This window comes from Opisthorchis viverrini, assembly GCF_000715545.1.
Source record: "Opisthorchis viverrini unplaced genomic scaffold opera_v5_57, whole genome shotgun sequence".
NCBI classification, from domain to species: domain Eukaryota; kingdom Metazoa; phylum Platyhelminthes; class Trematoda; order Opisthorchiida; family Opisthorchiidae; genus Opisthorchis; species Opisthorchis viverrini.
This window is the reverse complement of record NW_008751714.1, coordinates 1,829,665-1,844,508: the sequence shown is the minus strand read 5'-3', so window position 1 is coordinate 1,844,508 and position 14,844 is coordinate 1,829,665. Positions and strand designations below refer to the sequence as shown.

General features: G+C 44.7%; 1 protein-coding gene across 1 annotated transcript in view; it reads right to left on the bottom strand.

Annotated features, from left to right (window-relative positions):
- Nucleotides 1-9,862, bottom strand: part of T265_03866 (hypothetical protein) — a gene marked incomplete at both ends in the record, with an annotated part of 27,025 nt that extends 17,163 nt beyond the window's left edge. The window contains one exon of the mRNA XM_009168447.1: nucleotides 8,622-9,862. Within this exon, the coding sequence (XP_009166711.1) occupies nucleotides 8,622-9,782 (1,161 nt within the window). The remainder of the gene's footprint in view (nucleotides 1-8,621) is intronic.
- Between the last annotated feature and the right edge of the window lie 4,982 nt (nucleotides 9,863-14,844).

The following is a 14,844-nucleotide window of genomic DNA, read 5'->3' as shown; positions in this document are numbered from 1 at the left end:
GGTTTCTAGGTGGTGTCCATGTCTGCTTGGCTAGAAACGTTGTACGATATGGCGACGAACCGATGTCAATAGCCCCTATTGTTTATAACCAAGATCTGACCTAACAAACCCCGGACAGCGGAACTTTCGGGAAATTCCACGGAAAGTGCTGTAACCCTGCTCACTCAGCGTACGATGCAAGGACTAAGCGAATCATGAAAGGCAGGTACACAGCCAATTTATACATTGTATTCAGGTGATGTGCACCCACTGAAAAGTCAAACCGACAAGATATACGCTGAAGTATTTCTCTGTGTAATAATGGTATTTTGTTAGCTTAATTCTCAGTCTGAACCTCCCAAGTTAGCGTTCCCGTCAAAATAACCATCAAAGGTACACAACGCGTATTAGCACCCAAAACCAGGTCAAAAACATATACAGCGAATCGTTTATAGATGTTATGCAGCGACAACATTCGGTAAATTCTGACGCCTTCTGGATGCAGCATAGGCAACGGCATTCGACAGACGCTGGGTCATGATTGGCTGTTGGGTCCAGGCCTTGGACCAATCAGAGTTCGACCTGATGCCGGACTGGCGAGCGGCCCGATCAGTTGGCCAATCGCGTGCTAGATAGGCTTCTTGTCTGCAGCAGCGCCCAGCTGAGCGGTAAAGCGGTATCGGTGCGCAATTCCACACTGCATGGGACCTTAACTAAAGTAGCTCACCTGAGGGTCCAGTCGCGTTACTTGTGCAATTAAACATTCGGGCATAGTGATAAAGACTTCATGCAGATCAGTTGAGGGAGTTTACTTTGTGAAACACCGATTACGTTCGCATCCTACAAACACACACGGCCTTTATTGAAAAAAACACTTGGTGAAGAAAGGCAAAAAACCTACATCATGTGACGCAGCCAACTGGACAATGCTGATATAAGGCTGCAGAACTCCGCAAGCAAGTCGGTTGTAGATGTGCCGTAAGAAGTAAGGATGCAGATGGGGTTCACATAAATATTGTGAGAAATCCTGACATCGTTTGCCAGGGATGATTCTGACGCTCCTGAACGAACTAACATTTCATGCGACGATAGCAGTTTCAGGCACCTTGGACGACATGACGCCATTAGCCTCCGTGTAGTTTATGTTCATATGTGAGTGTTGATTTGAACGCAAACCGGAGACCACGAGAACGTTTCTTAAATGATAAATAGCACTAAGATATATGGATAGAAAATTCTAGGCACACAGTGACTTCTGCCACGTCTGTTTACCGTAAAACCAAGAAACAACAGGAAGTAGGCTCAGCCGCGGCATCAGGGCCGTATTCTTTTCACTGAGGTTCTCGCACTTCGTGCATCTGTTATTGGAAGCTAGTATTTCAATCGCACACTTGAAATGATACTGTACATTGAAACAGATGTCGAATATTTTGGAAAAATGAGCGACATCGATTTAGTGGTTTCAAACAGAGGACAAGAATTGCGAATATAGTCGCGGTGTGATTCGTCTGCTCTTAAAAGTGAATCTTTCTCAAAACCTTTTGGTGCATAGAATAACACCAAGCACAATCCGAGAGCCTTCACTGTAGCACCCTTCCGGTGCCTAGCTGCCATGCCACCTGAAGGAAGCACGAGGGCTGGGATACTGCCAGGTTGCCCAAGCCTAGACAGAGGAAGTCGAGTGGCGGAGGTCGGATTCGAACCACGAACCTTCCGGTCAGTAAATTCGCGCTCCAACCGCTTGGGCCATCTCGCCCCAAGCACAATCACAATTCCACGTAATGACACGATACCTACAACTAACAATACAGTCACGACACCTAGCGCAACGACACATTCGCTCGTAATTCTAGATGAAACCACATACGGGTTTTCCTCAGGCTTCGTCAAGATTGGTGTGACGCACAAAACTGATGCTTAAAGAGCTTAGTCCTTAATACACATCTAACCACAGTACTAGCTGGTATACGAAACAGACCTGAGTAGAAAAACCGTGACTGCTTCACACAACTGCTTGCATGCGATCGTGGAATTTGAGAATAAACGCGTTTGCATGGCAGTAAAAATACAGATGAATCTTCAAGGTATCCACAACATGCGAAAAACAAAGGCTGTCACAATGGAAGCTAGAGATATCACATGCGCTAAAAGTCACGGGACATGGGCGTTACCTTTTCAATGAGTGTCCATTTTGTGGCACACTCAAGTTACGTTCTCAACGGTATGAACACTACGAACATTTGTCGTACTATCGAGTCATTCTCATGCACTACCATGCCCAGATCAGTACCGTCGCACGCAAATATATGCTGCATTTCAATCGATTATCAGCGCGAATAGTTCATTTCACCGGGACCGAATGTGAACAACTGAATAACACAGATAGAACATTTCTCTTGTTTGTGTTATGATAATGACTAGATTCATGTTACAAGGTATAAACTGAATCACCTGAAGACGTGAGTTTTGAAATATGGGCATCGTGTATGTGAATTTATGAAAGAAAGCACGTGATACAGAACATGCCGCTACCATGCTCACTGCAATCGACCAGTAAATAAGTGTGATAAACAGTTTGTTAGAGCTACAGTATAAGTGAATGGTTCGGTCTCATATATGCACCCCACGGGCTTAGATAGTTGTTCACTTGCCTTACAAAGTTTTCTAAACAACTTCCGACGGGAGAACTATAATCAACTTTTAGCAAGTATCGAAACCAGAATCATCTGAATTGTAAGTGAGGTTTCAATCGTTCATTCAACTAGACCCATGCATGGAAATTCGTTAGGTGAATGGTTGCATGGCTACTCCTGAAGTTTCACAGTTGTCATAGAGAGCTTGCGAGTTCGAAATGGCTAAATGATTAACACGCGAAATTACTATCCGGAAGGTCCGTGATTCGAACCCAACATCTGCGCCTCGACTATTCTTGTCTAGGTTTGGGCAGCCTAGCAACAGCTCAATCGTCGTGCCTCCTTCGGGTGGCATGAGTGCTAGGCTACAGCTGAACGATTTTACTTAATTTCATTCCGCTTACCAGTAAAAACGAAAACCGGGTAAACGTGTACCCGAAAACGCCTCAACTATGCCCAACAAATGCAGCATAACCAAAACCAGTGAGAACGTACAAACCTAAACGAGAAGTACAGAACGTCAGAAGGTCCTGTTATGTATTCAAGCGCGACTTGTGACATTTGTTTTTGACCGATTGAACGATGGTTAAGCGAGTAGCGCTGAGTAAGCTGCTATCGAGCGAAGAGGGATGAATTCATCATCAACCAGGCAACACTGAAAACGGAATGAAGAATTATCCTCGACCAATTACCTGAAGCCCGATAAACAACTGTGAAAAATGGTCCAGCTGAAATATTCGGTATCTAGAACCCATGCCACCCAAAGGAAGCATAAAGGTCGAGATACTGCCAGGTTTTTAAGCCTAGAAACGAGCAGTCGAGATGCAGAGGTCAGTAAGTTCGCGCCTTAACCACTGAGCTAGTTCGACTGTAAATGCTACATCAACAAACCCAATGGGAAAAGCAGAGACAAGCCAGAGCTCATCAGCTGAAAAGTCATCACTCAAAAAGCCGATCAACATGTATGACACGTGGTCACACATGTAACTGAAGGACTGAGGATGAGTGGCGCTATATTTTGTCAAAGGGTGAGTTCACCACACTGTTGATCGGCCGCTCCTGGTCAAACTGTTAAGCCGCTTGCCGGGAGTTTGCGGGATCAAGACGGCCTCGATTTTCGTGAGATTCGCACTGCTCACGATTCCCAAAGAGTATGTACAGTGATTCTCGGCTTTGCAGCACAAATTGGCTTCGCTGAAGGAACGAACTCTCCAACAAGAACTGGGCATATTTTCTATTAGGAAGCTCGTGTCCATTGAATCTAATTGGACTCCAGTCCCATTTGTCCCACGAAGTCTTGGCCACAATTCGTGCGTTGAAACTAGTGCATAAGACTTGTCTCCACCAGTGTATAAGATTTTCTCTTTGGTTTCGATAGCGCTGTTCACACTGTAATTGAAGGTTTGTAGGTCATCATCAAATCACGTTGTTACATCCTCGCAATCATTTTAGAAATATTTTTGATGTACGGCAGTGTAATTTCTTTGCCTTGTCTTTGGATCGTCACGTTGGTTGAGCTGAAGCTTTTCAGGGATGTCCAGATGTTGAATATTTCAGAATCCGAGTTCCGCCTTTCCATCACCCACAAGAGAAATGGGGATTGAGCCTTCAGTTGTTGTTTTTTAGAGGAATGTAGAAAAAGGACACCCTCAATTCAGAGAATACACTCCATGAAGAAATTATTGGAGCACCTATGTTTCCTACCATAACTCAACTAGCAAATGATGGAATACGAGCAGCATCAGAAACCCTACCTATAAGTTGAAGGAGGAGGTTTTGAGGGGACCGACGTAAGATCAACTAAGTGGGGAATGGATGCAGGAAAAGTGTGACAGTGCAATCGGTATTGATGATGCACTCTGGGTAGGAAATCCCCATGAATCGATCTTCAGTACTTTTAAGGAGTGACTGGATGATATTTTGACAGCATAAAGGTCACCTACTCTGTTTTCGAGTCAAAAACTATGGCAGTTATGTACTAGTTCCGGAGTTGAGATTAGAAAGCATGTTGTCAATTTAGATACACAGAAGAAACTGGCTATTGATAGATTTGGGTAAAAACTACCGTATAACATTGTCCCAACCTTCCACCAACTTGTGGTAATGCGAGACAACAATAATCGTTTCAATCTCCGCATGTAGCCTCCAGCATTGCCGTTTCGGTCTTTGCATGAGCTAAGATTCTATGTGCCACATTCTCATGCATCTGGTCTGTTCACAAGCATTTTCAGTTCACCATCAGTGAAGGCAAGGATTTCGTGCGAAATTCAAGTGAAGGAAAACTTGGTCAAAAATAAATAGAAAGAAACACGAGCCCGCTTGATTTTTTTTTATTTTCTCGACTACAGAACAGCAGCTATTCATGTTGTTTGAACGTACCGGCTGGACGCGCTTACACTTTCCCATAAGTTGATACGTTTTTCATTTAGTCTAGTCACACCTCGTAAAGTGGAAGAACTGGCAGCATTGCTCGATGCGGATTGGGAGTTATTATCACCAGGCGTTACCGCTGATAGGCACCAGGACGGAGAACTTAACAAAACAGAAAGCATCACGCTTTCATCATTGGTGTGTAATAAATTCAAGCCAATTAAAAACCTGTGGACATAATAAATCGTCGAGTGTACAGAGAAACGAAATACTGTGACTCGAAAACAGATTTGGTGACTGTCCTAGAGAGTAATTGGATAGGTATCGGTCACCTAAGTGCTCCATAAAAGTACCGTGAGCCAATTTCCACAGGTCTTCCGATAACATGATTGGAGTACACCACCGAATGCTCTCCCGGTTGGACGGCACACTTGGTCTGTTCCTTAATCGCGTAGTATTCCTCATCCATGTTGTGCGCGTTCTTCATAAACTTCTCAAAGCCTACTCCTAATTCTAATGGTACGCCTCGCTTGTCGATCAAATACCGTTGTATTCCATCCACTAGCAATGCAGTTGAAGGGAAAAAGCATTAATCGGCTCATAGATTTGTCGAAAAGCTTACTACCAACTGGTTGTCAGAGCTCAAACAGCTCAAAGGAAATTCTATCTAATGGCCCGTTTAGTAGACTACAGATTTTCAGTGGCATCTACATATGCGACGCCAATTCCAAAACCTGGGCAGTAATCTAAGTAGTAACTCAAGCCTATAAAGCACGAACCACAAAAGGCAGTCGGAATGATTCATTTTATTCGCAGTTTAGTTGAATGAAAATGCTTCCATATGTGGGAAAGCATGTGATCAAGTTGTCACAGAACATTCCAAATCTTCGAGAGAAAGAATCAGCACGTCACCTATGAAAAGACCTACGTCAACATAAGAACAGTTGCAATTGAACACACTCAAAATCAAGTTACTTCACGCCAACGCTATGAAATGTGCCCAAGAAATGTAGAATGGTGACAGTTATCGCCTAAACTGAAACACCTCCGTCGCAGCATGTGACGGTCATCGATACTGATGAGTCCGGCGAATCTAATGCAGGATTAAGGTGGCAACCTTGATTCAGTAATGATGGTCACCTTGGCAACCAAGACCAAACATGTCCATGTCATAAGAAAAACGGGAAGAAGGGACCAATCGCCTCATGAAATGCGAAAGCCTATAGTTTTCTGAAGAACAAATGAGAAACGGTAATAATACAAGTGGAATAAACATACAGAAGCCGATACGGTAAATTGCTACATGAACAACTGTGTACACCTATCAAATGAACTCAGTACCGGACGGTTCATCGATGTATAAACAATATAATTTACTTGAAGAAAGCACCAAAAACAGAAGCACTAAAGAGAAAAAAGAATCAGTTCCGCGTTCATTACTCATCTTGAAGTATTTATACTTCAAAATTGTGCTTTCATAACGCAAAAGCACTGAGTGAAATGTCAGAACTCCCCTCTTGCTACTAGGTCAAGGTAACGTTATCACCAACTGCAGAGATCCCGATCTTGGGATTGAACAAGCTAACATTATCTCACCCCCGTGCCTCCTTCGATTTGCACGTCAGCTATGCACCAGAAGGGTGCCACGGTAGACCACTACTAGTTTATTTAGCACTGGAATGTAGAATGTAAAAATCCCTTTTAATCAAAGTCTCCAAATATAACCGCATTCAGTAGGAACAAATGACTCTAGCCAAGTTTTCGTTCAGTAACTCTCTACGCGACAGCTTCTATACACTCAGAACTTGTTGACTCGATTGATTGGTACATTGAATGCGGTTTTCCTTCCAAGGAACAATGACGAATGTGGATTGCGAATTTGAGCGGTTTTTTCACACACCATGTGAGCATCCGAACAACAGCTCTGAATAGTTTGCGGTCATTCGGAGTCAGTTACCTCTCTTGCCAAAAGCCAAAAGAAGTTTTTTACTACGTGTCTTAGATTTTGAATCGTCAGTAATTCGATATGCTCCACCAACAGGACATTAACAGCATAGGCATATGTTGTAATACACAGGCGAACAGAGTTCACCTTTCAATACGAATTTAAGGATGTTGCACACAACCATTCAGTAATCCACTAGTCGTTTCATCTCCTAAGTGTCACTGGTAACTTGCTCATTTATTCAGCAAAACTAACTTGAATTTGTCGCAAGGCTATATCACAGAGTTGTTTAATCACGAAACATTTATTCGGAATTTAACTCCCAATTTGTTTGAAATGGAAATCATCAGTGTGGCAGATGAGAAAAATGGAGCATCTTGGGTGACACTGCAGTAGTTCGTGATCCGGTGAACCGTTGGTTATCCCACTGAACCAATCATAGTGGGGTATTGTGGGCACAAAATACCCACGCCTAAGTTTTTAACACCTTGAGAGAAAAAAATCAGCAAGCTTAGCAGGGAGATATTTTTCGTAACGGTTGACGTTTGGAAATTGAGGAACAGGCGCTTGAAAACAAGGTCATCTCCAGCATGGGTTGATAGAACAGCAGGGAGCGAAATGATAGGTAAAACAAAACAGGCTGAAATTCACCGACGCAAAACTTTGCCAACGTTTGGCGCTTTGTGTATATTGAAGCCTGAGAAACCTAAATCGAATGCTGCTGAATGCTAGATGACTAGAAGTAAACCCTAATCATTCACGAAGAAGTAATCCCATCAAGTGTCATAAAGGAAGTAAAGAGAAAGGAGGCCAGGAAGTTGCAAAAGGTAACTTCAACAGAAGTCACCTGTAATTCTATCGTGGATGTGGATATTAACTAATTTTTGGTCATTGTAAAAAAAGCTCGTACGTTGCTGATGTAGAGCGAAATATTTCCGAAGCCTCTATACTGTATCGTCGCCACTCAACCGTGAGCTAGCCTCAGATACCGTCAACTTCACCGTTCAATGGTCTTCCAAAGGCCAAATAATTCCTCACAAACCCGACTTTGTGTTGACCTTCAGCAATAAAAACAGGTTGTCCGGGGTTCACAGCAGCAACCAAAAAGTAACCTTTAGGCATCTGGTTCTTACCAAATATCAAGTCGCAACAAAAATAGGTTTCAGTGTTTGCGTAAAACAGCCTGATAGCTCGATTTTTACCCGACAGTCGCGCTTATTTCACGAAACGTACCTCAAGCCCTGTGTTTTCGTATGAATTAAAATGGTTATCACAAAACCATTCGGGTAGAACAGCAAATTCATCCCTCAGTTCTTAGTTTGTTCAAATGTCTACTTTTTCCAGCATGCTCAAGACCTTCAACCTGAAACGGTCAGAATCGGAGAATCACGGAAACAGAGAGACGTGCCATGAGAATTCATCTGTGAACTTCAAGGCAGCTTGACGAAAGACCACAAGAGTGCTATTGATGAGCTCCAAGAAATTCACACATCTCAGCTCCCTTACGAATTCAACGAAAACAAGATGAACACCTCAATGCACACAAAATAGACTGTCTTATTCGTAAACCCGAAAACATCTATCAGTCCCATGGTCCTATTAGGGAAACCTGTTCAGAAGCACAAATCTTGATAGAATTAGAGCAAATATAATCGCGATAATGTTTTCATAAACCGTTAGAGACATAGACTCACTTGGAAATGTTTGGACAGATCTGTCACATGTTTGAATAACGATCGATCGAAGAAGACGTGTTCGTGAAATCCAAGGTCGATAATTCCCCATAGCCTATTGATGCAGAATATACATCCTCTTTGTGCGAGAAGTACACCGTTTTCTCCGACATTCGCATTCCTTGTGACGATGACCAGATTAATGTTCTTCGATGAGTGCATCCGGACCTTTTGAGAGGCTTCATCGTATAAGAAAACCTTGCTGTACTTTTTAATGAATTCCTTGAGTTCGATTTGCGTCCAGCCGATGGTTCCGTGAACACATTTAGGTGCGCTGGAGAGCCTAGATAGCAACGAACCCATCAGCAACTCATGCTCTGAACTTGATTCAACTGAATCCCGTAACCACAGCAACGCCTTACATTCTTCTATACTCAGTACTATCGTATCCGTCTCAGAACTAGGTTGTTTCGGTCCGGTGCTACTGTCCGCCGTGGTTTGGAAATAAACTGGTAACTGGACTCGATCGAAAGAACTTCGACGACGTGGGTCCTCCATGCCCTGAAATGAAACCGGTCGCGGCTTTTTCTTATTATTTGGTGTTGGTAAACAGGCAGAAAAGCTGTTTCGAATATTGTCACTGAGTCCAACCAGGTCCCCTTGCACGCGAAAGAATAATGAGTGTCGAAGTAGAAAACTGACGAATTCCGACTGCGGACCAACGACCATGCGAATTGAGGGCGAAGCCTGTGATAAGTGACCAGCTAAACGTTTGATGGGAACCCATCGTTCTGGTTTCCTCAGGAGATGCTCCTGAAAATACTTCACGGCTTGCACTTCTGGCTCCATTTCTGAGCCCATCGTATGTCCGGAATCAATGGCGCCTTCTGGATGAATAAACTCACCGGATGAAGGTTTTTTGGAATGTGAAAGAGCAGGTACGCTATCAGACGTTCCTAAAGGTATGTCAGAAGAATACACGTATCCATCGACAATCCGAAAAAGTGCAGACTGACGTCTGATGAATTGCTCCAAAGACTCAGGAGTGGAACCGACAATAGAGAGTACGTCGGAACACTGATGAAATTTAGCTAGCAGAAAGGCCCAAAGGTCTTCTAACCGCAGGCATCCACTGCACTGGATTAGGTATTCAAGAATTGCGAGGGAGCACACCTCGGACATGTGGGGTAAGAGCGTGCGTGGAAGGATAGGCAACCAGCGACTAACACAATCGTTACCCTGCCAGTGCAGGTAAGTTAACTCTGAAATGAAGGAAAGACAATAAGATTGAATTGGTGGCTCAAGTGAGGTCGATTTTCCTGACACTTGCTCGGCTTCACGAAAACCATCCACTTCCGTTGATTATTTAGCAATCCGATTAAGCATAACTCAAAGGAGTAAGGCGTAAAAGAACAAATGTCACTCCTGACACTAGTTTAGAATACCGTCATCTGGCAGGGCACTGAAATCGTGATTTAGAAAGCAATTATGTCAAGCCGAAACACTTCCAACCACTGCAGTGTGGTCAACCCAGTGATACCAGAACGGCAGTAAACCACACTTTGGTCACCGTCAACAACAGTAATAGTACAGTATTAATGTACACCGATGCTTCCGTGCCTCCAACAATTATTTGAAGGCTTTATTGCGGATAATAAAAAGAAGCAGAAGCGGCCTGTTGCTTACCTACTTCATGGTACATACATCTCCACTCGTATTGATAATCAGGGTAGGTGACAAGACGCTGTCGACACCAGTCACCTCTTGCAACATATCCAGCTGACAACAGGGATGACGGTAAAAGAGGTAGCATCGAAAGTACCCCAGCTTTACGGAGGAGCTTTTATACTATCTTGTCACGAAGTGTTCACCACTTTTCCACCTTAAGGTGGGCACTTGGAACGGTACACTTTTCGACATAGGCAACTCAGCATAGGCAACATATTATCGCGCAGCGCTTAACATCTATCTTCTGGGCGTCTAACTGAGAATTTGCTGTATCAATTGACGCGAGCCATAAGCCTGAGAAAAAGGTTCACAAAGACCTGAAAACGTCCCAGTGGCGCCGCTCGCACGTGCAAAGTTCCACAGCAATTCAACAATGGTCTGATATACACTTTCTCTGAGATTCGGATACAGGCTACTTTGCGGCCACAGATACCTCAAGCAGGTAAACGTGCGTTTTGTGCTCCCTCAAAGACGATAACAATGTTGTTTGAAATTTCCAGGTGGAAAACGTTTCAACCGTCAGCTAGTTAAACACTGGTCGGTCCCATGCTCCTGACGATCAGGAAAAGAGAATCGGTTTCTTGTCGAAAGGCTTTTGGGGATCGTCTTATATACATATGATTGCTATTATCAGCTGAAACCATAAGCACATGATGGGGCGACTCTAGTTTCGTCCTTCGGAAGTAAAAGTGGGTATTGTTATCATAATCTACAACATGACATCAGTGTTCAACAGTGATGCTTCGTTGCCATATGACCATTTATCCAAAACCAGAGATTCAGGTGAGTCCCTCGATAACACCAGAATTTGTGAATGAGCGTATTTCGCCATCTGGATAGCTGCCCACCGAAGGCAAAAATGTGTCCTTGGCTAGCTAATCCAAAGCTGATAACTTGCTTTTCATTGGTGTGGAGGTCACGAGGGCTACGTACTAACGTACGAACGGTTTGAGTGGACTGCAACATTGGGTGCGCGATTGGGTCACAGTCACCAGTTTTCTAGCCACTGATGTGATCTCACACAGGTATCCTCCAAGGAAGACGGCGGTAACCAGAGCGGCTGAGCTTGATGGCATTGGCTTCCATACTTCGCTGCTGAGGTTCTACTTGACCTTCCTCGTTCTTCTCCGCTTTCCGCATGGATGTTCGAAGAGAAGTCTCCAAAGAATAACGTGAATAAGCCAGCGCAACTCACGAAAATTCACCAACTCATCTATCTTGTGCAAGTTATATCCATGAAAATATCAGGAAATATTATTCTGATGTCCTAACCTGACATGGACAGTGCTCTGAAGGCACCTCTGGTCAAACACCGAGTTTTAAACGTCATCAGATAGCAGAGATCAGGCATCCAACCCATATAACAGTATCCTACCTCCAACAGACAAGAGGTCATGTCTATAGTACATATTGCGGTTGACTAAAGCTGTCCTCCCCTTCCTATACAAGCCGTTATACCACCCACACATACAACACTAGGACCGATGCAACTACCCACGTAATCGTCATCATCATCATAAAAAGCAACTTGAGCGTTAACACTGATGCTTCACTGCCGCACGACTAAAAGGTTTGCGTAGTTATATTTAAAGCCTTAACCGGAAAAAGGTTAAGAACGTATGATGGATGGACCTGTTCTAGCTCAAGCATTTTATATCTACACTTTCAAGCGATCAGTCGAAAAACCTAGAAAGAAAATGACAAGACGAATGCCATTAACATCGATTATCTGTCATTCCTACAGCCATTCCTACAGTCATTCCTACAGCCAGTCATTTCTACAGCCAAGCACACCGGATCATGGAAAGACATAATGGAGGACGGACAGTATCAAAAAGACCTAAATCATAAGTAACCTATTTCACACCCTTCTGCCAAGTCACAGATTATCCATCTCACAGGTAAACAGATTCGCCTACCGCCTTAATCTGTTCATCTGCATGTTGAGGATATCAATATCCCCCCAAAAACGCTGTATTTTTATGTGTGCTAGCGAACTTCCGGCATCTTCAAGGTCAAACTATGAATAAATCAATGGCTTATTGATATTCCAAGAAATTTAAATCTGACCACTTACACGATTACCATCTTTTTACTGACTTGGGTTCGGAAGCTCGGGGCATCGCCTGTTGATCGCGTGTTGTTGGATCAGTAAAGTTTGTGTCCGAGGTTTTTCGTCTTCTTACTATTCGCCTTGCTAGGAGTCTGGATCAAGCAACATAGCTGGGGATAGAGTATTGCCACAATCCGCATATCATATTGTTCGCTCGCTGCGTGACCGAACCGTAACATATTTGGCGACGCAAGATGGGGGCAGAACAACTCAAAGTAATGTTTGAGCAACAAATGCAACTCATCAAAGTACTTACGGAGCGACTATCAGCTACATTTTTGGCTTCCCGGGCGGCGTCGAGCGTCCCACAGTCGGTAGATGGAATCGCTGGCAGTATCAACGAATTTTGCTATGAACCCTCAGCTGGCATAACGTTTGATGCTTGGTTTCGTCGCTATGAAGACCTGTTCAGGGTCGATTTTTCACTTCAAGATGATAGTTGGAAGGTTCGCCTTCTGCTCCGCAAACTTGGACCCGCAGAGCATGATAAGTACGCTAACTATATTCTGCCAAAGAACCCCCGCGATTTCACTTTTGATCAAACGGTCCACACGCTTTCACAAATATTCGGTGATCAAACGTCACTTTTCAACATTCGTTATCGATGCATGAAGCTAGTGAAGAGTGATCCAGACGACTTCCTCACATATTCTGGCATCGTGAACCGGGAATGCGAACGGTTCAAACTCGGATCGTTAACGGAAGATCAGTTCAAGTCGCTGATTTTCATATGTGGTCTACAATCCCCGAAGGATGCAGAAATCCGTACCCGACTCCTCAGCCGCATCGAGCAGGACCCATCCATGACGCTGCAGGCCGTCACCTCGGAGTGTCAACGGTTGCTTAACCTGAAGCATGACACCGCGATGGTCCAACTCGGGGGTCATGGCGGTTCCGAGGTTCATGCAATACACCAGGATACGCAACAGCCTGGCCCTGTCAATTCTGGCCCAACCAAATCGACCTCGCAGTGTTCTGGTCCGAAGCAAAACAAAGGCTCAAAGAAGACACCACCTTCACAATGTTGGCACTGTGGAGCCTGGCACTTCGTCAGGTTCTGTCCTTACAAGAAGCATCGGTGCCGCCAATGTAAGTCCGTGGGACACAAAGATGGATATTGTCAGTCACTGATGCATACGGCCTCTGCTGTTTCAAAGCAATCATCACGCATCCGTCCCAAACCGAAATCGAACCCTGTTGGCTCCTCTCTCAGTTTGCTGGCTACTTTCCAGATCAACACGCCAGGTAACCGGAAGTATCTGACAGTCACCGTAAATGGTCATCCAATCCGTCTGCAGTTGGACACTGCGTCGGACATTACCATCATTTCGGAGAGGCTTTGGCGCACGCTCGGGCAACCTCCGATCAGACAAGCAGCTCGAACTGCAACCAGTGCCTGCGGTGGAGAGTTAAAACTTTCCGGTGAGCTCCAGTGCTGTGTATCTTTTCGAGGAACTACATTTGTGGGGTCGTGTTATATAACGGCAACTGAGTTGAACCTATTGGGTCTTGATTGGTTCGATCGCCTTGGGTTAGCCGACATTCCAATCAGCGCCGTTTGCAATGCAGTTCAGTCTCCTACAGCGCATCCAGATCATGCATCCGACATTATGGAGCGATTTCCAATTGTTTTCCAGTCCGGTCTCGGTCAGTGCACTGCGACACAAGCAGTCCTCCACCTCGTGCCGGGAGCTACGCCAGTCTTCCGTCCAAAGAGACCAGTTCCGTACGCTTCCCTCCCACTGGTAGATGCCGAACTTCAACGGTTGGAAGAACAAGGCGTTCTGTCCCCTGTATCCTACTCTGCCTGGGCAGCGCCGATCGTTGTAGTAAAGAAACCTAACGGTGGCATCCGCATATGCGCCGATTTCTCAACCGGCCTAAATGCAGCTATCCAGCAGCACCATTATCCACTACCAGTACCCGACGATCTATTCACTGTTCTGAACGGTGGGAAGTTCTTCGCCAAAATCGACCTGGCTGAAGCGTACCTTCAAGTTGAAGTCGCACCAGAATCACGCCCACTACTGACAATCAACACACACCGCGGGCTGTATCAGTACAACCGTCTTCCGTTTGGCGTCAAAACCGCCCCAGCAATTTTCCAGCAATTGATGGACACCATCCTTTCTGGCATTCCAGGTGTGGTCGCATACCTGGACGACGTGCTGATCGTTGCTGTTTCCCCCGAAGAGCTTCGTGAGCGAATCAATGCCGTCTTACTGCGCATTCAGGACAATGGCCTCCGCCTCCGTCCCGAGAAGTGTCAATTCTTCTTGACAACTGTGAAATATCTTGGGTTCATTTTTGACGCCTCTGGTCGCTATCCTGACCCGGAAAACGTTCGAGCTATACAGCAGATGCCACCTCCTAAGGATGTACCATCATTACGTTCCCTTTTGG